General features: G+C 35.1%; 1 protein-coding gene across 9 annotated transcripts; it reads left to right on the top strand.

The window, feature by feature from the left end:
• Positions 1-14,253: 14,253 nt before the first annotated feature.
• Positions 14,254-22,280, top strand: LOC115708653 (E3 ubiquitin-protein ligase UPL4). 9 transcript variants are annotated; one of them, XM_030636636.2, is made up of 17 exons: positions 14,254-14,544; positions 15,108-15,752; positions 15,837-15,947; positions 16,113-16,229; positions 16,330-16,488; positions 16,587-16,748; positions 17,170-17,322; positions 17,399-17,520; positions 17,605-18,772; positions 18,976-20,274; positions 20,380-20,610; positions 20,780-20,884; positions 21,115-21,195; positions 21,296-21,364; positions 21,453-21,581; positions 21,687-21,770; positions 21,843-22,280. In XM_030636636.2, exons 2-17 carry the CDS (start codon positions 15,120-15,122, stop codon positions 21,906-21,908), a joined length of 4,689 nt encoding a protein of 1,562 aa, XP_030492496.2. In that variant the 5' UTR covers positions 14,254-14,544; positions 15,108-15,119; the 3' UTR covers positions 21,909-22,280. The 9 variants fall into 9 exon arrangements, with proteins under 9 accessions (XP_030492496.2, XP_030492493.2, XP_030492494.2 ...); XM_061111815.1 differs by having other exon boundaries at positions 14,288-14,608; XM_061111814.1 differs by having other exon boundaries at positions 14,288-14,612.
• Positions 22,281-22,527: the final 247 nt, after the last annotated feature.

Here is a 22,527-nt window from a genome sequence, read left to right as displayed (position 1 = left end):
GAAGCCCATTTAAGTTTTTACTAAATAAATGGACTATGTTGCTAAAATAAATTTTGACATAAGTAAATTTATTTAGGCCCAATTAGATTTGGGTTTATTCAATGAATAATAATTGTTTATTTTAAGGTTAAATTCCTCTCTTATGGGCCTTGTGTGAGAGTTGGGGGCCAATAGAAGTGGGTACGACATACTGAACCCAGCTCCCCCTCACATGAACTACCCCAATTGTGAAGGCCCATTTGCCTTATTTAAATAATTGTATTAGGTTAATTATATTAGTCTAACCTAATTAAAATTGAATTAGCAACATAATTAACTTTTAAAATATATGAAATTTATTTTTCATTTAATATTTTAAAGTTAATTTGAGAAAAACACTTAGTTAATGATATATATTCTAGATAGTTATTTCTAGTACTAATTATTATTTCTAATATTAAATAGGAAAATATCAATGATTGTGAAATTAATTGTTTAATAATTAATTTTGGTACACTCTAAGTTTAGTATATTTTCTTAGTATTAAACTAGAATTAATAATTAAGTTTTCTCTATACTTAATTATTTATTTCTTGAATTTAATGCATTTAATTAAATTAAAAATTTCAATATCTAAGTTGATTTTCATCATGATACTTAAATATTATTATTTTCATGTTATTTAATTGAAATTGGAAATTATTTTAAGTTTTGAATCTTAATTCAGAATAACTTAAGTTTGAATAATTTTCAAAATATATTTTATTTTATTTTATTAATCATTTCCCAAAATTTCGAAATTACATTTCTTTAATGCTAAAATTTCGAATTTTATTTGAAAAATAGATTAAAGTTGAAAATTATTTATTTAATTTTGGACAAACTTAAATCAATGATTTTTTCATTTAATGATTAATTAAAATAAGTGAACTAAAATATATTATAATTAGAAATTGAATTAATTAGTCTATAAAAGTCTAGATAGATATTATCTGTTTTGCTTGAAGTATTTTTCTAGTGTATTTAATTAAATAGAAAATTAATATTTAAGTTGATTCTTTATCATGATACTTAAATATTTGAAATTTTTCTTAGATATTTAATTAAATAGGAAAATTATATTTTTTTGTTGAAAATTAATTTTTATTAATTTTGGGCCAACATAAAATTAGAGTAATTTTCCAGGATTTATTTTTATTTTATTTTAAAGCATTTTCGAAAGTAGTATTCTTATACACTTCTTTTTTTTTCGAAATGCAATATATATTTATAGAAAATTAAATTTGAGTTGTAAATTAATTTAAATTAATTTTGAAACAACTTAAATTGAATAATTTTCTAAATATTTATGGAAATTATTACTAAGATGGAAATAATTCACGTTATTTTCATATCCATCTAAGTATAATTTATAAATATTAAATTAAAATTTATATTTGGAATTTTTCATTCTAAATTGGAAATTTTAATTAAATAAATATATATTTAAAATAAATTGATTAAAATAAATATTAGAAGAAAATACAACCTTCATTAAATAATGAGCTTTATTATTATAAGGATATTCGATCTCCATTGTTGGTTTTACATAGCTATTGTTTTAGTGAGTAATCCTCCCTAATAGAGGAACGTTCATTAGCAAGTTAGCACCGGTTAATCTCGAAAGATAAGTAATCTTGTAAGTTTTTTATATAGTTTTGATCACCCTAATGGTGGCGACTGTATAAGACTTGCAAGAATATGAAACAATGGTGGAAGCTCATAAGATAGAATAGCCTTGACTCTCGCCTAAACGGGACAACGCGGATTCACATCTCGATCGAATAAAAGGTTGCTAGAATGTTGATCATTTTAGATGAGCTGACAACTCTATTCAATGGATGGTAGCTTTGACTCTCACCTAACGGGACACTGATATCAGTTTGTTGAAAACCTTGGAAATTATTTAGGATTGTATGTTTTAGTATTTTCACTTGTCATTCCTATTTGCTATGTGATTAATAATTTCTGAATTGTGTTTGAATTTATATTGAATCATGTTATTTTCTGTTATTAAATTGTAGTTTAATTTCGAATCTTCATTGTTGGTCTAACTTGGCTTGTTTTTCTAATGAGATAAATCCCTAATGGATTTTCACCATTAGATTAACATAATAGTGTTAGATCTCGAAAGATAAATATTGTATATGCAACATCTAGTTGTTCATCAATTGATGACACCTTAGACTAGTATTTTACAATATGAAATAAGAAGATTGTATAAATAGGATTACTTTGACTCTCGCTAATCGGAGCATCATTGGATTCTTATTTAAAACGAAATTATCCTAATTCCTCTTAGCTTATTCATTTCGAATTAGCTCAATGACATATCATTGGATGAATGGTCTATAAATCATTCCATATTTTATCTTAAGAAATTAAATGATGCATATGATTATATTCTCGAAATTCTATCCCAAAATGATATAAATCCTCAATCTTAGAAATCTCCTACTTGTATGGGCAAATCATAGAGTTAGATTACTAGTGGTGGTCCAAGAAAGAATTACTAATTATACAGTTACACTTTCACAAGTGTTTCATAACCATTTTCTATCAATGTATTTAAACTGTATGAGTTTAGTATTCTGTGACCAGAATCCACTTGCACTATTCTAAGAACTCTTTGATGTAACTAAACTTAAGCCATCAAAAGATTCAACCACATATTTTATAAATCTATGGCATTTGTATCTTGTTCATAGTGGTTTTGACAAGATCATTCTCTGCAAAGAGTTAATATGCCTATATCCACTGAAATTAAGTTCATCTCGTTCGCAGATAGATGTATATTCAGGGCTGGATATGAGTTTTCGTTGTATTCTTAAAAAAATCACTCTAGATTTTACCTTATGCAAAAGAAATTTGAAATGTTTGAAAAATTTCATGAATTTCCAGCAATGGTATGTGGTTAAAGATCTTGCGAACTAATAGGGGTGGAAAAAAGTAGATATGCAGTTCAAAGATCATTAATTTGATTTTGAATTATATCCACACTTACCTCCCCAGAAATTCGAGTTGCATATTGATGATTAGTTACTAGTCGTTGCCTAAATCCTTCTATGGAAATAAAATTTCAGAATGATGCAATGGTTGTATACTTAATGTAAATCATTACTAGATTCATGGATGACCTAATCGAAATCTTAAGAAAAGCTAGAACTGCTAACCCTGGTTTGCATGTTTGTTAGCTATTCTAAGTGATTAGGGGTGGAGCATCCCATAGTCATTAGATAAGAAAGTGTTTGTTTAAAATACTACTTTTCTAAGAAAATGACTAAGTCTGAAAATAAAGTAGCAAATAAAGGAGATAATTTTTTTGATTCCATAAGTGTTCTATCATCTTATTCGTTACAAGATGATCCCACTGCCTCTGTTGTCTTAACACAACCGAAGAGGTCAATACCATTTAGTTTTCTTAGACATAATTCACAGTACCTTGTCGTAGTGGGAGAGTTTCAAGGAACTTTAGCTTCTCATGACTTGGAAGATACTAGTGATTAAAATCCATTGTGAGTTTAAACAAGTAATGGATTGTCAAGATAAGAAACTAAGAAGAAAGCCAATAGAACTATGGTTTGATCCATTCACATGGAGTAACCTAAAGTTTTCTATTACAAGGACATGAAAGGAAATTTTCGTTCATAAGTCATCCAATGGACTTAACAAAACTTCCGGTTCCTAGTATTATAGGTTTGAGTTTATCTGAACCTATGGCTTGTGGTATACTTAGTAATTACTTACTCTATTGCAAGCAACTTACTTTAGTAAGATGCTGAAGCATTTTCTTTCCAATGGCAATCTATAGAAGCTTCACAACTTCTTAGACATAGATTTTATTTATCTAAGGAAAAGTCTCAACTATTCCAGAGAAGATAAAGCCATGAAAGAATTTCTTAAATCAACAGTGAGAGGTCTCAGATATGCTTTAGTATACCTTAGACCAGACACCTGCTGTTGAGTGGGAGTAATGAGTAAGTATCAGATTAATCCATGAGAAAAACATTGGAAGACAATAAAGTAAATCTTAAGATTAAGAAGAGGAACTATATGTTAGTCGATAAGGGTGTGTTTAAAACTCTTAGACTACACCGCATCAGATTTCGAGACTTGCCTTTGTGCTAGAAAGTCTGATGAAAAGATAGTGATTACTCTGGGGGTGGAGTAGTGATTTTGGAGAAATGTAAAAACCTATCTGAAATCTCTTAGTCTACCAGAGAGAGACTGAATGTTAAAAGTTGCAGGAAAGGTACTTATTCAGTCTAAGGAAAGTGCTATACTTTTGTGGCACCGTTCCAACTTGCCATTAACAACTAGGGTTACTTCCTGAATAACCAAGAAGTAGTTGCCAAAAGTATAGAATCCAGTATCCCAAGAGAGTAGACATATAGAGAGGAATTTCACATTATCAAGGATTTTGTGATTAAGGAAGAGTAATGGTGGAGAAGAGGTTGTGTTTAATTCAACCTGTCAGATCCTATTACGAGGAGTTTACTACTATTACACTTGATTTGTATATCAAGGTGTTAATGATTATTTGAAATGCACATTTTGTTTTATATTAGTGCAAGTGGGAGTTTGTTGGGTTTTATGCCCTAAATAAAACTCATTTCATATAATCAGATTTACTTATTAATAAAGATCAGAAATAACATTTTATGTTGCATGGTTCACATGATTTATTTCATGATTATATGTATATATAATGTATGAATTCTTTTTAAGTCCAGAACATATGAGTTTGTTAAAGATTATAGTGTTGTCAGCACAGTGGAATATAATCTTAATTATATGTTCAAAAGTTTATTCCCTGATTTTTCAGAACACTGGATTTAGTCTGACATGGTATAATCAACGATAGGTATTCTTACACCTTGGAAAAGTGTTATGTCCTTTCTAGGACATTGGCAAAGTTTACCAGTATCGGATGTATGGAGTATACATCGGAAGAGACCGATATTGAACTTTGATTAGATGTATTAAAACTTACCGTAATATCTATTCAATTCAATATCATCTGTTGATCCTAGATCAAATGATCTTAATCCTGATATGGTTAGGTTCAATCTCAAGAGTGTTATCCGTGTTCTTTGATTTGTTAGTTAAGCCTACTTTTGGGTCAGGGTGATACGTACATTTTGGGAACACGGTAGTGCAATTGAGTGGGAGCGCTAACATAAATATGGAATCTATAGCTTCTATCTGGCGAATAGAAAGTAAAGGATGATTTCCTTCGAGCTTAACCAAACAAAAATAAATGGTGGAGATCTCATTTCACTTAGCTGAAATATCATTTATACAGGGTTAAGTGTTTTAAGGATAAAATACATTGTAGGGTGTTACAGTAATTTAATCCCTTTACAGTGTAAATTATCTATATAGAGGATCATTGATCACATTAGGGTTATAACAATGGATAACTAATGACGTGTCTATATCATGGAACATATAGAGCGTTCTATATGACTGGGAGTGCAATTCCAAGTTCTAAGTGTGGATTCAATGAGGAATTAATAAGTTAGGGAATTTACTTGGTAAATTCGGTTCGACTTATTGGAAGCTCGATTATATAGACCCATGGTCCCCATTCTAGTTGAGACCATACTGCTTGTAAGACTCAGTTAATTGATTTTAATTAATCAATTAAAATTCTAAAAGTTAGACTATGTCTACTTTATGAATTTTCACTAAGCAAGAGCGAAATTGTAAAGAAAAGAGATTTTATGTTTATTTATTGATTAAGAGACTTTATATGTCTAAATTAATAAATATATTAAATGGCAATATTATTTAATAATTATTTTCAAGTTATTAAATAATTAGAACTGGCATTTAAAAGGTTAAATTGGAAAATTGACATTTTTGAGAAAATGGGAATGGAAAATAACAAAATGGGAAAGTTGCAAAGTGAGGCCCAATCCCTTTGTATGGCCGGCCACTATGCATGAGAATTGCCATTTGTAGTTTCCATTATTTAATGCCATACAATTCTAACCTAAACATAGAGGGTTTTCTATAAATAGAAAGTGTTGGCTTCAGGAAACACACACACAACTTCACATTGTTTCCTTCAGAAAAGGCCACACGCCACTTTCTCTCTTTTCTTCTCTGTATTTTCGAAATTCCCATGAGTGAATGAGTAGTGCCCACACACATCAAGTGGTACCTCAATCATAGTATGTAAGACTATGGAAATTCTACATCAAAGAAGGAGAAAAGAAGATCCAGATTCAGATCTTGATTATGCTCTGCTACAGAAAGGAATCAAGGGCTAGAGATCTGAATGGAAGGAGTCATATTATTCCGTTGCACCCACTGTAAGGTTTTCTAACTTTATATGTGTTTATTTTCATTGTTTTAGAATTCATATTAGGTTGTTAATCCAACATACTTGTTAGTAAATCTAGATCCTGGTAAAAGAATTTCAACATATACGTGGGTCGAGGGCTGTGGATAGGGTCAATTGGGGTCTGCCGTAGGTTGATTGGGATGCCCCGTGGGTATATCGTGGGTCTATTGGGGGTGCACCGTGAGTATGAGCGAGAGGAAAAGAGAGAAGGTAACCCTAATTTGTTTTTTGAAATGTGAGGGGTATAATGGGAAAAATAGGAATGCTGACATACATTGCTAATTTTAATACATATAAGTTTAGGGAAATAATTTTACGGTAATATATGCATAAAAAGTCAAATTTCCCTTATTTTTATTCATTATAATATTGTCATAGAACCGGTTCTATTTTAATTACAACTAGTTTGAGTTATTTTGTGTTATCTATTTTTATTTATTATGTTACAAAACTAGTTATATATTAATTATAATGGGTTTGATTTATTTTGTGTTATTTGTTTTTATTATAGAACCGGTTCTATTTTTGTTTATATCTGCGACATCTACTTCTAGTGACTTTTCCAGTGACTTTTTTTTGGCATCGATGACTTTTCTATGGACTTTTCCGACGACAGTGACTTTTCTAGTGGCTTTTTCGGCGACACTAACTTTTTCGGCGACTTTTCCAGTGATTTTTCCAGCACTAATGACTTTTCTGGCAAAACTTATTATTATTTTACAAATATAAGATTTCCATCTTTTTTTTACAAAAATATGGCATAAAAAAGCTCATATAAATAAATAAAAAAAAAAAAACATAGAACTCTATAATATTATTTATTTATGCCATAAAAAAATAAGAATAATTGTGGCAAAAATAAGAGTTGATGCAGATTAATTCCCAACCTCGAAAATTGGCGGTAAGGTCACCATTTTCGTTAGTCTGTTGGTCCCTCTTTCTAATAGACCCGTTTACTAATTAAAAATACCAGGTGTCAATAAATTATTGATCCAAATCATATTTTTAATTTAAAATAAAAAACTAAAATAAATTATTTAAAAACTAAAACAATTTAAATAATTAAAAAAATTAAAAAACTTTAATTATTCCTTTTAATTTTCTCTTTTCTTTTATTAAAATTAAAAACTTTATCCAAAAATTAAAACTAAAACATATAATTAATCCCAAACCCCACCCACCCGATTTTCCTTCTTCTTCTTCCAACCATAGCTTTCTTCTTCTCCTCCAATTTCTCTTCAACAAGAACTACATCTATGGTTGGCATTCCAACTAGCATAAATTTCTCTGAATCTGAACCTTCCAAGCCACGCCAATCTTCCTCACTCAAAACGACTATGCATGCTTCACTCTCGATCTCCAAGGCCACAACAGATTCGACATTTTGAAATCATTCGTCTCCTCCTTGATCTAGTCGTCAAAGATTGCCTCTCATTCTTCAATTTCATTAAAAAGTATCAAAATCAAAACCCCCAATTTCAAAAATTAGGGTTTCAAAAAACCCCTAATTTTCTCTACGGAGAATCCATGGGAGGACTGATTTGTCTCTTAATTCACCTCCCCGATCCGAAGGGCTTTGACGGCGCTGCTTTGGTCGAAGAAGCTAAGAGTGAAGATAACTGGTGTTTTTTTTTTTTTTTATAGAAACTAAAGTTTCAAAGATAAGTATATAAAGATATATCATGGTATCATGTAGTGATGAGAATGTTGAGATTTGTTAGGATTCATCTTCATCATCAATTATTATTGATTGAATTATTTATTTATTTAAATGGGAATCATATACCGTTGTAGATGGTGGTCGTGGGTGGTGAGTTTTTGATATGGGTGGTTTATGGACAGTGAGGGTGAACAAGGAGAAAGAAAAAGAAAAAAAAAAGAATAAATAAATAAATAAATAATTTTATGACTGTTAGTATAGTTGAGTAAGCTTGTAGAGTTAGTTATCTGTTATAACTAACTTTGTAACTGTTTTCTTAAGTCTGTTACGTTTTAGTTTTCTCTCTTCCTCTTGTATATAAACACATTAAGAATTGTCAAGAAATACAAGTTCTGGTTTTAACTTTTCATACACTCTGTTTCATTTTCTCTGGTTCTTTGTTACTCTGTTTCTCAAGTTTCATATTCTGAAACTCTACATGGTATCAGACGCCCTGGACTAGCGTCATCAATGGAGTCTACCTCCTCCGATCCTGCTCCGGCCACCAGAACTTCTGCCTCTGCAATGCCAAACCAGTTGCACTCCAACTGGAATCCCTTCTCTCACTCTCTAACCTCTGTTTTGACTGTTAAACTCGATCGTACTAATTTTCTTTCTTGGAAATCTCAGGTGATCCCTACTGTGATCGGACATGATCTGGATGAGATTTTACTTGCTGGTACTCCTCCTCTGCAAAATCTTTTAACCGGAGAACCAAACCCTGAGTACAATCAGTGGAAAAGAAAAGATCAATTGCTCCTGTCATGGCTCCGATCGTCCATGTCCGAAGGTGTTCTTGCCTCGGTGGCGTGTTTCTCCTCCTCCCACGCAGTCTGGCGTGCACTTGAACAGAAATTTTCAAGTCAATCTAAAGCAAGACTGCTTCAGCTCAAGAATCAGTTCTCAACGATTCGCAAAGGAGGTCAAACTATATCGGACTATGTTGATAAAGTCCAGGCCATTGCCGACTCTCTTGCAGTGGCCGGCTCTCCGATTCTTGATCAAGATCTCATCCTGCAGCTACTCAATGGTCTCGGACCAGAGTACGATCCTGTCGTCTCAGGGATCACTGCCCGTAGTGACTCACTGACCTTTGAAGAAGTTCAGGCACTATTACTCTCCCATGAGAGTCGCCTGGAACATCACAGCTCTCTCACAGATCACTCCATGAAGCTTCAAGCCAGCATAGCATTCACTGGTTCAAGAACCAATGCTTATCGCCCACCTCAATTCTCCAAAACTGGTGCCCGATCTAACTTCAGAAGCCATAATCCCCCAAATCGACCTTTATGCCAGTTGTGTCTCCGTTATGGCCATACAGCACCAGTTTGTCATTATCGTTTTGACAAAAACTGGGTTACTCCTAAACCTGGTTCATCCACAAACCCTCCAAATCAACCTCCTCCCAAAGCCTTCCTTACAGAGCATGAATTTGAATACGATCCTCAAGCCTTTGCTGCATCTTTTGTTCCTGACTTTGGGGATGACTCAGGCTGGTTTGTGGACACGGGGGCTACCAATCATGTAACAAATGACATTGGCCATCTTGATTCAGCAACTGTCTACCCAGGATCAGAAGGGCTTGCTGTTGGAGACGGTAAGAAACTCCTCATTTCCAATATTGGTCTTGCCTCCTTACCTGCATCTAATAGCCAATCTTTAACATTACAATCTGTTCTTCATGTACCTGCAATAACTAAGAACTTAGTTAGTGTATCTCAACTAACTAATGATAACTTTGTGTTTCTTGAATTCCACAAATCATGTTGCTTTGTCAAGGACAAGCAAACAGGGAAGGTGTTGCTCAAGGGGACTCTTAAAGATGGACTTTATGTGCTAGAAGAATGCTCACAAAATTCGACTAAGGAAAGGCAACAATGTGGTGTGTCTAGTGGTCATTATCCTACTGCTATGAGTTGTACAAGTTCTTTACAGTTTCCCAATGTAAACAACAACATTATGTGTAATTCAACTCAGATCAATAAAGATAATGATTTTCCATCTCATTCCTATCCTCCCACTGTGTTACAGACTAATACCACTACTGACATAAATGTTTGGCATCACAAACTTGGCCATCCATCTCCCACTATTCTCCAAAAGATACTTACAAACATTAACCACAAAGCCAATACACAATCCCTTTCCTTTTGCCATGCATGTCAACTTGGCAAGAGCCATAAACAACCATTCTCTAGCACATATTCCAAAGCCACTCAACCCCTTGAGCTCATTCATACAGACCTATGGGGACCATCCCACATCAAATCCAAAGATGGTTATCTCTACTATATTCATTTCATTGATGATTATAGTCGATATACCTGGATTTATCCACTTGTGCAAAAGTCTCAGTCCTTAGACATCTTTGTCAAATTCCAAGCAATGGTAGAGAAACAGTTCAATTTACCTATCAAGAAAGTACAGGCTGACTGGGGAGGAGAATACAGACCTTTCTCGAGGTTCTTGAGTGACCAAGGAATCCACTTTCAACATCCATGTCCCAAAACCAGTGAGCAAAATGGGCGTGCAGAGCGTAAACACAGGCATATTACAGAAATGGGGTTAACTATTCTTGCTCACTCTGGTTTAGAATTCAGCTACTGGTGGCATGCATTCCACACTGCTGTATTTCTCATAAACAGGTTGCCAACACCTGTCCTTAACTACAGCAATCCAATGGAGACTTTACTGGGACAAAAACCTGACTATACCTTCATCAAACCTTTTGGATGTGCCTGTTATCCACATCTCAGGCCATACAACAGGTATAAAATGGAGTTTCGAACTCAACAATGTGTGTTCCTTGGATATTCTTCTTCACACAAAGGATATCTTTGTGAAAATCCTGAAGGAAGGCTATTCATTGCACGACATGTGGTTTTCAATGAAAAATTGTTTCCTGCATCCATAAAGCACCAACCAGTACAGGTAACTTCAGACCATGCTTTTCCTTTTGCTCAGTTCTCAGTTTCTAATAATAAACCTTGTACTAGTACCCCCTATAACACTCCTCACCATGCTTCTAATATTGACCCTGCGTGTCATGTACCTGCTGCTTTCCCAACCACTCAACCAACTCCTGCAACAGTTGTACATCCTACCTCGAATACAGCTACTGATCTTGCACCTGTCCCTGTCAATACCAGGAATAACAATACCACTCTACCAAACACTGAACCATCTTTTATACAACAAAACATCTCTCATCAACCACCAGATATTACCATTCCTCCTACAGAAACACAAAGTGTAAACCCACCTGTAGCCCTGCCTGCCCATACCCGAACCCATCCCATGCGCACAAGACTACAAAATGGCATCACCAAACCCAAATCCTACATAGCTACTAAACATCCTTTACCTGAGTCTTTATTACCCTCTGAACCAAAGTCCTTGAAAGCAGCTTTAGCCGATTCTAAATGGCACAATGCCATGAGTAATGAGATCTGTGCTCTGAAAAAGGCAAAAACATGGAAGCTAGTTCCCTATGAGCCTCACATGAATGTAATTGGTTGCAAGTGGATTCATAGGGTGAAGTTGAATAAAGATGGGTCCTTGAACAGATATAAGTCAAGATTAGTTGCCAAGGGTTATTTGCAAGAGGCTGGGATAGACTTTGAGGAGACATTCAGTCCAGTGGTTAAACCCACAACTGTTCGAACTGTGCTATCCTTGGCTGTTACACACAACTGGAATGTATCTCAATTTGATGTTAGTAATGCATTTTTGAATGGTCCATTAAATTAAACAGTATACATGTGCCAACCTCCAGGATTTGAGGACTCTACTCACCCTACTCATGTGTGTAAGTTGGAAAAAGCTTTATATGGTCTTAAGCAGGCCCCACGTGCTTGGAATGATAAATTGAGACAAACTCTTGTCTCTTGGGGTTTCAAGGTTCTAGAGCAGATAGTTCTTTGTTTGTCTATGGGACAGGAGCCAATATTGTGATCTTATTGGTATATGTCGATGACATATTAATTACAGGTCCCAACACAACTCTCATCTCCAAACTTATCTCAGATTTGAATAAATCCTTCTCCTTGAAAGATCTTGGTCCTATACATTATTTTTTAGGAGTTGAGGTTTATAGAGATCACTCTGGTATGTACCTGTCTCAAACGAAGTATATCACTGACTTGCTGGTGAAATTGCACATGGAGGGAGCCAAAGCAAGTCCTAATCCTACTAGCACAAGTGTTAAATTGTCCTTAGCAGAGGGGGAACCATTTGAAGACACCAAACTTTACAGAAGCACCCTAGGTGCCCTGCAATATCTGTCTCTTACCCGTCCTGATGTGGCGTTCATAGTCAATAAGCTTAGCCAATTTCTTCATGCTCCTACATCAACCCATTGGGAGGCATGTAAGAAACTGCTAAGGTATTTGAAAGGTACTATAAAAGATGGTCTTTGGCTCAAACCATCATCTGCTATGACTCTCCAAGTGTATTCGGATGCTGACTGGGCGAGTTGCTTGGATGATCGTCGATCTACTGGAGGATACTTAGTGTTCCTAGGGGACAATCTAGTGAGTTGGTCGGCTAAGAAACAACAAGTAGTAGCCAGGTCTAGTACAGAGAGTGAGTTTAGAGCATTGGCTAATGCTGCAGCAGAACTTAAGTGGGTTCGATCACTGTTGTATGAGCTTCAAGTGTCCATAGATCAGCTTCCAGTCATCTGGGTGGACAATCAAAGTGCCACTGCCTTAGCAGCCAACCCTGTATTTCACGCACGATCCAAGCACATAGAGATCGACCTTCATTTTGTCAGAGACCAAATACTTGACAAACAAATTTCAGTTCGATATGTCCCTTCTTTGGATCAAGCTGCTGATGTTCTGACTAAGGCTTTATCAACAGAGAGATTTCTATACTTAAAATCCAAACTAAAAATGGTGTCCACACCATTTAGTTTGAGGGGGGATGTTAGTATAGTTGAGTAAGCTTGTAGAGTTAGTTATCTGTTATAACTAACTTTGTAACTGTTTTCTTAAGTCTGTTACGTTTTAGTTTTCTCTCTTCCTCTTGTATATAAACACATTAAGAATTGTCAAGAAATACAAGTTCTGGTTTTAACTTTTCATACACTCTGTTTCATTTTCTCTGGTTCTTTGTTACTCTGTTTCTCAAGTTTCATATTCTGAAACTCTACAATGACTATCATTAGTCTCAAGATGAAGGTCATGAATGGTCTCTCCAGGTCTCAAAAATCTCGTGGTGGTGCTCCGATCGAACTCTCGTGGCTGACTGGGTTCATGAAGAAGATGAACAAGAAAAAGAAAAGAAAAAATAAAATAAATTTATGATTTTAAAATGTATTTTTTAGTTTTTTATTTTATTTTGAATTTTTTTAATTAAAATTATTATTTGGACAAATATATAATTGACATGTGGCATTTTATTTGGGTTTAATAGATCTGTTAGAAGGGGGACCAACAGACTAACGAAAATAGTGACCTTAAGGACTATTACCGCCAATTTCTAAAGTTGGAGATTAATCTGCATTAACTCTATATTTTTAGAAACTTTTGCTGCAATTAAATGTTATAATTTTTCCATGTGTAATTTTTAGTTTTTTATCAGGCTTTCCGGGCCCAATAAGAAAAAACAAGCAAATATGGCCTGGGGTGTGGGGCCGTGTTGAAAACGACATCATAAAAAAAAGCGGTGCTACTATTACTTGCCACATAATCTAACCACGAATCACACGGTTAAATTCAAATCACACCTCTTTTACCGAATTTACCCTCCCACGTCAGAAAAGTCCCTTCTAAAACCCCTACATTTGTAGACTATGTATTTCTTTACAATGAGGCTCACTCACACACAATTACTACTCGTCAGCTTCAGAACCGTAATCAAAATCCAACCACTGAATTAAAATAATATAATCTATTTGTACACATTTTTATCTCTATTTAACAGAAATTATTAATTTAATATATTTTTTCCTTAAAGTTTACTGTTAAAACTAACAACCCTATTTTTTGAAAAATAATTAATTGTTAAATCAATTATTTAGTTATTTTTTCTTGAAAAAAATTAATTGTTAAATTAATCCATTAATTATTTTTTTAAAAAAATTAATTTTAAATATTTAATTTAAATATCAGATATTTTTTTCTTAAACAAATTTATTAATCACATACATATCAAAATTTATTTTGTTATTGTTTAATTAATCATACTTTATAGTTTATTTAAAAGCTTTAAGAGTGAAAAACTTGGGCCTGTGCACTCAAAAAAACCTCCCTGTTCATCATCGTCCATCTCCATCACCATCACCATCACCATCACCATCAACGTCCCTGACCAAAGCCACGGCGTTTGTTTAGTCTCTCTCTGCCGTCCGAAAGAGATGTTCTTTTGAGGTCTTCGAATAACTTATTCGAAGAACGATTAAGTAGTAAGGAAATTCGGTGCCAAAAAGGAAATAATAATAATAATAAAAAAGTTGAGAGAAGAATCGATGGTATTCTCTGTTTCGATCACTACTTATATTGATTAACTCTCCTAGGATGATCTCTTTTTCCTCGGTTTGTAAGGTTTTCGTTGCTATTGTACATGCATTTATGTGTAATATGTATATTATAGCGTTTTATCTGTTTATTTGCTATGTCTGTTGTATATTTGTGTTACCGTTGTTGTGAATCTGTGATGAGTTTGTCTGTTGTAAGGTTATCGTTGTTTATTTGTTATGGGAATAAGTGATACTATGGTTTGGTTCTTTTTTGTGGTTTTAGAATTTGTTTTGTTTTCCATTCAATTGTCAGCATCAAACTTACTAAAATCAATATTTCTATGTTTGGATGGAAATCATTATATGTTTAAGAATCAGGGTTTTTGGGCTCAAGAAAAATAGGTCATTCAATTCAAAGGTTTTTGATTTGTTAATTAATGATTGGATATCTGGGTTTAGTGACATTTTGATGATTTATTGCTCGTAATTATTGTTACCTTTGTAAATTTATACATTTGCTTGATTTCATTTATTGATCGTTGAGTTTATTCATTGGTCTTATGATTTTGTTTCAGGTTGAGTACTGAATGGGAAATCGTGGGCAAAAGCGTACAGAAACAGTAGAAGAATTGCCGGCCGATAAACGAGCCTGCAACTCTCTGGAGTTCAGACCGAGTTCATCAAATTCATCTGTTCAAACTCATATGAATTCTACTAATTCAACTGCTGAAACCGGTGACCATGATATGGATACCTCATCTTCTGCTTCGGCCTCTAGCCGGTCAGAGGGAGAACCCGAAAAGGATTCAACATATGGGTCTTGTGACTCTGATGATGCAGAGCAAAGACACTCTGAGCTTAGAGACTATCAGAGGCGGAGATCTTCTGGTGATCATGGAAAATTCAAGAGGATCTTATCAGTTCTGAATGAAGAAACAGACGAGTCTGGTCAGCTAGTCGTGCTTACAGAGCTATGTGAAGTGCTGTCATTTTGTACAGAGAATTCACTTTCTAGCATGACAGCTGACTCCTTATCTCCTTATCTTGTAAGGCTCTCAAGACATGAGACTAACCCAGAAATTATGCTATTGGCTATAAGAGCTATAACTTATCTTTGCGATGTTTATCCCCGATCATCGGGTTTTCTGGTCCGACATGATGCTATTCCTGCTCTTTGTCAAAGACTGATGGCAATTGAATACTTGGATGTGGCAGAGCAGGTAAACTTGATGTTTTCCTTTGTGTTTATACTAGGAATATATGTTTTTTGTGTGTGTCTTAATACATTGCTTATCTACATTAAGTGTTTGCAAGCATTGGAGAAAATATCGCGGGAGCAACCACTCGCTTGTTTGCAGGCTGGTGCAATAATGGCTGTCCTGAGTTTTATCGATTTCTTCTCAACAAGCATTCAGGTAAGATAGCATCTAATATGTATGTGAGCTCTGAAATTTTTTGTGTCACGTTTACTGCACTGCAGCGCCTTTTTAGTTATGTATTCCTATTCAATGCTCAGATTGATTTACTTATTTTTTTCGAGGCCTGGCATTTATTTAAGCTATTTATTTATTCTGTATCAGAGAGTTGCTCTTTCCACTGTGATGAACATATGCAAGAAACTTCCTTCTGAATGTCCCTCCCCTTTTATGGAGGCTGTTCCGATATTATGCAATCTTCTTCATTATGAAGATAAGCAGGTACTTGAACTGTTCAGGGTTTTTCAGGACTTTGTCTCAGATTTTCTTGTTTTGAGGCATATTATTGACCATCATGCTCATGCTTCTGGTTTATTTTCAGCTTGTTGAAAATGTGGCTCTCTGCTTGATTAGAATTACAGACAGAGTTAGGAAGTCTTCTGAGATGCTGGATGAACTTTGCAAGCATGGGTTAATTGAGCAGACCACTCATTTCATAAACTCAAGTAGCCGAACTACTATGTCACTACCAGTTTATAATGTACGGTACTTATTGTTACTTGTGTCTTTTGGCATTAGCTTTATGTCTTGCATTGCTGACATTGAGTGAATGTCTGCATATTCTGCTTTGGATGGCAGGGGTTACTAGGGGTACTAGTCAAACTTTGCTCTGGTTCAACTGTAGCATTCAAGACTTTGTTTGAGCTTAATATAAGTAGCATATTGAAGGATACCTTGTCTAATTATGACATGTCACATGGAGTTTCCTCTCCACGTACAATTGATGGGCAGGGAAATCAGGTTCACATCTTAAACTGCTGGTGCTTTTCCTTCTATGGCAATGGTCACTGAGTTGAATATCAACTTTGTTATCTTGAGCATATTAAATATGTTTTGGCTTTGACTACATTATATGGAAAAAATGTATGATATCATCCAGACATATAAATATATGATATTCATTTATATATATATACATATTTGGACGAGATGGTATTGTTATCTAGTTTTCCTGATTTGTATCTTGCTAAGGGTATGACCACTGGATTCACCTTAGTATTCATTCTTGCAACAGTATTGGGTTTGGATTCACTGATATGGTGCCTACTATTTTCATTCATTTATCCGCTCCCTTACTTGTCCTAGTTTCCTTTAGATATAAAAAATGATTATTGAAGCAAAAATCATGTATGGAAATTAATTCCTATAATTTTCGCCACAGGTATATGAAGTTTTAAACTTAATAAACGCGCTTCTTCCTGCTTCAACCGGAGATCAAGATGCACCAGAATTATTGGATAAAGAATCATTTCTCAAAAACCAGCCTGACCTTTTGAAAAAATTTGGGATGGATATTCTTCCCTCCATGATCCAGGTTTTTATCTGATAGATTACTGTTAAATTCTGAATATTATACGGCATGCTAATGCCTGCTTAATTTTTTTTTGTAGGTGGTTAATTCTGGGGCAAATTTATATATTTCCTTTGGTTGCCTTTTTGTAATCAACAAGATGATTCATTTGAGCACTGCTGACTTGCTTGTTGAAGTGCTCAAGAATGCCAACTTTTCAAGGTAATCGGTATTCTCTTATTCTTAAACTACCAATGTTTTTAAGCCAAAATTACCAATGCTCACTGTTCTGTTTTTATGCGGCAGTTTCTTGGCTGGTGTATTTACTAGAATGGATCCTCATGTTTTGATCTTGGCCCTGAAAATAGCTGAATTGGTTCTCCAAAAGCTTTCAGATATTTTCTTGGACTCTTTTGTGAAAGAAGGCGTTCTTTTTGCCATTGATGCCCTGTTAACATCAGAAAAGTGTCCTGATTTAAAGCAAGATAAATATTCACAATTAACGGTCCCTGTGTTTTGTACGACACAGGTCTCATCTGATTCGAGTCAAAAGTCTGTTTTCAGGGAGGCTCGGACATGCTTATGTTACACTTTTGCTACTGGCAGCACAGCTTCAACAGTGGAAAGTAATAGCTGCAAGCTTGAAAAGGATTCTGTTTACAATATTGCTATGCATATAAGAACAAGTTATTTCTCAGCTGATTTATTTGACTCCAATATAACATTAACTGATGTTCTTCAAGAGCTCAAAAGTTATTCTTTGGCACTAAATGATTTGTTGAACATCCCCATGAACAATGAGGCCTTTGATCAACATGAGGAGAGGTTCTATGATATATTATATCAAGTGATCGCGAAGCTTAATGGAAGTGAGCCCATCTCCACATTTGAGTTTATTGAAAGTGGACTTGTCAAATCATTGGTTAATTACTTGTCAGATGGTCAGTATTTGAGAAAAGAAAGAGAGTGCTGTGTTAATCACAGTAATATCCATGCCATGGAGAAAAGATTTGAAGCATTTGCAAAAGTGTATTTGCTTTCATCAGACCCACTTTCTCAGGACTCGCCCCTATCAGCATTCATACTTAAATTACAAAATGGACTATCTTCTTTGGAAACATTTCCTGTTGTTTTGAATAATGCCAAGATGAGGAGCTCATTTGCTGCTGTTCCAAGTGGCCGTTGCATAATGTATCCATCTCTAACAGTTCGTTTTGTAAGAGGTGAAGGAGAGACAGGCCTCAGTGACTACAGTGAAGATTATCTGACAGCTGACCCCTTTTCCTCAGTGGGTGCCATTGAAGGGTTTCTGTGGCCTAAAGTCAGTAGTGAAGTGACAAAGCCACTGATGCAAGGTTCAGGCCAATTACAAGAGCTGCCACTTCAATCATTAGCACCTTCAAGTTCTAGCCCAGATGGAAGTCTGGATGACAGGGGATCAGACAGCATGTTGACAGATTTGGCTGAGATGCAGGTATCTCTTGTATATTTTCTCACCATAACTGAACAATGACTTTCTTTGTCTATATTTTTAAATTACTTCAAGTTTCTTCATTTCCTTCTCTTGAATGGACCGAAGTAGATGTTGCTTTTATTGTCAGGGGTTGGGGTTGTTTATTGTTTGCATTTGAGTTAATGTTGGGTGCATTTCTTTGACTTTAGTTACACTTTCTGCAGGAGACTCATGCTGCTTTGTCACAGGCTTCCCATGAACAAGCAGCCACTTCTAGTGTGGTAACCCCTGGAGCAATGTCTCAGGAATCTGCAGAGGAAGTACAGTTTTATCCGAAGGCAGATATTGATATGGAAAGGGAATTGTCTGCATCTAGGAGTGGTACAGATGCTTTGCGGAACCTGTTATTTTTCCTTGACGGGCAACTGCTAGAGAGGGACTTGACTTTATACCAGGCAATTATTCAAAAAAAAATTAGAGAGCGTGAAACTGTTGCCAGCACGAGATTGTGGAGCCAAGTTTACACCTTAACATACAGAAAATCTGTAAATAAACCTTATACTATTAAGGAATGCTCTTGTGCAGTTAAAAAGTGTGGTCTATCTGACACAATCAAGATGTATGTGCAGCCAACTTCATTTGCCTCCAGCATGTTCACTTCTGATCTTGTTGATGACTTGGAGAAACCGAGCCCTACTTATGATATAATGTATCTGCTGAAATGCTTGGAAAGGATGAACAGGTTTTGTTTTCATCTGATATCTCAGGAAAGAATGGGTGCTTTTGCAGAAGGAAAACTTGATGATTTGGATAGTTTAAACGTAGCAGCAATACCTTCAGTGCCGCAGAATGAGTTTGTAAGTAGTAAACTGACAGAAAAACTAGAACAGCAGATGCGTGACCGAATGGCTGTGTCTGTTGGTGGTATGCCTTCATGGTGCAGTCAGATAATGGCCTCATGTCCCTTTCTGTTTAGTTTTGAGGCAAGATGCATGTACTTTCGTTTGGGAGCATTTGGTCAGTCGCCGCTATCTCATAGTGATGCAGCCACCACAATTGACAGACGAGTAAGATCTGGTGGCCTGTCTCGTAAAAAGTTTTTGGTTTCCCGTGATAGCATTCTGGAATCTGCTAAACAAATGATGGAACAGCATGCCCGCCATAAAGGACTACTTGAGGTAGTGTTTAATGATGAAGTTGGCACCGGTATTGGTCCAACATTGGAATTCTTTACCTTGGTTAGCCATGAATTTCAGAAGACTGGACTGGGCATGTGGAGAGATGATCATGGATCTGCTTCTGATACTAGTTGGCAGCTTGAGAATAAAGAGTTTGTGATGTGCCCCTTGGGTCTATTTCCTCACCCATGGTCATCTTCTACCGATGTATCTGATGGAACTCAATTTAGTGGCGTAATGAAAAACTTTGAACTCCTGGGACAAATTTTAGCAAAGGCTCTTCATAATGGACGAGTTTTGGATCTTCACTTCTCAAAAGCTTTCTATAAGCTTATTCTTGGACAGGTAGTGAGCTAGTTTTCTTTTAGCCTACCAGTTCATTGTTTTTTTTTTTTTGCTTCTGTTTCGTATTTTACCTTCTATTGAATGCTTATGTTTATTGTTCTATAGGAACTTGGTTTGTTTGATATCATGTCATTTGATCCTGAGCTTGGAAGGACATTGCTAGAGTTCAAAGCTCTTGCAGATAGAAAACTCTTTCTGGATTCCACTGGTGGAGTTGTTTCCACTTCTAATATTGATACATGCTTCCGGAATACCAGAATCGAGGATCTTTTCCTCGATTTTACACTTCCTGGGTATCCTGATTTTTGTCTTGCTTCTGGGCCTGATTATGACACTGTAAGTTTCCTCTTAGTATGAGCTCACTTTTTTTTCCCCTCTTTTCGCTAGACTGACTGTAATCTTTACTTTTGTCTATGTTGTAAGTTTCGACTTAGTATGAGTTCACTCTTTTTATTCCTTTTAGCTACGCTGACTGAAATCCTCACCTTTGTCTATGTTCTCTTAGGTAACTATGAGAAACTTGGAAAATTATGTTTCACTTGTTGTAGATGCAACTTTAAATGGTGGAATTTCAAGACAAATGGAAGCTTTTAAATTAGGCTTTAATCAGGTATGTGCAATCTCTCACTTTACCAGAGTAGGGTGAACGTTAATACATTTGTTCCTTACCTGGTGTACTGGCCAAATCTGAAACAGAACTTCCCTTCATTGTAGCATATAAACCCTGACATGGAATATGTGTTTGGATTTTTCTTTTTCTCAAGTTCTTTTTCTTCTTCTGTTAGAGAAGTCTATTACCATATATTTTCAGGAAAATTTAAATGATCGTTGATTCTTCAGGTTTTCCCTATAGAGCAACTTCAGATCTTTACTGAAGAGGAATTAGAACGCTTACTATGCGGAGAACACAATTCTTGGGCTGTATGTTATTTATTTCACTTTCATTCATCAAATTAGACAATGAGAATTTATATGAACGAGCCTCCCTAAGTTTATTTTTATTATTTTACTTTGGCAATAGGCTGACGAGCTTGTTGATCAAGTGAAGTTTGATCATGGATACACTGCTAGCAGTCCTCCTGTGGTTAATGTTAGTATTTGTTGCGCCTTTCTGTCTATTTTATTTAATTACATTGCATGCCTTCCAGCTATCAAAATTTTCATGTTGAAATTTTCAGTTGTTAGAGATAATACAAGAGTTCAACAAGAAACAACAGCGAGCTTTCTTGCAATTTGTGACTGGAGCACCCCGTTTACCTCCAGGAGGTTTGGCATCTCTTAATCCAAAGTTGACTATTGTTCGAAAGGTACGCACATTATAGTGTTATCATTATTCATTTATAACCGCTCCTCTGTGGATTTTGTCCCATCACACTTAATCGTCTCACCATCTTTTCTTATGTAATCTGCAGCATTGTAACGGCTATGTAGATGCAGACCTCCCAAGCGTCATGACGTGTGCCAACTATCTTAAACTGCCACCCTACTCGTCAAAAGTAACAACTACTTAACTCTATTCTTTGTTCTGTGTTGACCAACACTAATTATCTCTGTTTTTCTTTGTTCAGGAGAGGATGAAAGAGAAGCTATTGTATGCGATAACAGAAGGACAAGGATCCTTCCATCTTTCGTAGGCGACAACTTGCTCAGCTTAGAACTGTGAATTTGTAAGTATTAGAGTAGGAGGGGCAGATGTGATTGCTGGTTTGATGTAGATAAAGAAATGGTGGCCGGTGATGACTGAAGAAGATAGGATCTTTTTCTTTACTGACTATAACTGGTTGAGGTTGGTTAATAGTTGGTGTTGAATGTGGATAGTTTAATTTAGTTTTATAGAGAAAACTTGTGTATAGATGGTTTGAAGTTTCAGAGGCATTTGGTTTACAAACCTGTACAGAAGAGATGTTTGATCTCATAACATCAAAAGCAGTTTCCTTTCAAACAAAATTTGCTGTTTTCATTTGCTATTATTGGCTCGAGGAAAATGACCTTTTCTTTAGTTTAAATCTGAGACTCACTGAATAAATTTTCTCTAAATTTCCTTCTACATTCTTTAATTATTTATTTTCGGAGACACTGGTTAATATCTAAGGGCTCGTTTGGAACGTCGTATTAAGTCGTATTGTATTGTGTTGTATTATATTGAATTGGATTATATATCATATTTTTATATAATACTACATTAAACTTTATTTTATACTAAAATATTATATATTTAGGTGTTCATAAAAGTTAATACCACATATAGTTTTA

Source organism: Cannabis sativa, chromosome 3, assembly GCF_029168945.1.
Source record: "Cannabis sativa cultivar Pink pepper isolate KNU-18-1 chromosome 3, ASM2916894v1, whole genome shotgun sequence".
Taxonomy (NCBI): Eukaryota; Viridiplantae; Streptophyta; class Magnoliopsida; order Rosales; family Cannabaceae; genus Cannabis; species Cannabis sativa.
The sequence above is the reverse complement of the archived record's forward strand: the minus strand, read 5'-3'. Positions and strand labels throughout refer to the sequence as shown.

Coding starts and splice junctions, on each gene's coding strand:
- LOC115708653 (XM_030636633.2), top strand. CDS start 15,120: ATGGGAAATCGTGGGCAAAAGCGTACAGAAACAGTAGAAGAATTGCCG. Junction 18,773..18,975: donor CAGATTTGGCTGAGATGCAG/GTATCTCTTGTA, acceptor CACTTTCTGCAG/GAGACTCATGCTGCTTTGTC. Junction 21,582..21,686: donor AGTTGACTATTGTTCGAAAG/GTACGCACATTA, acceptor TGTAATCTGCAG/CATTGTAACGGCTATGTAGA.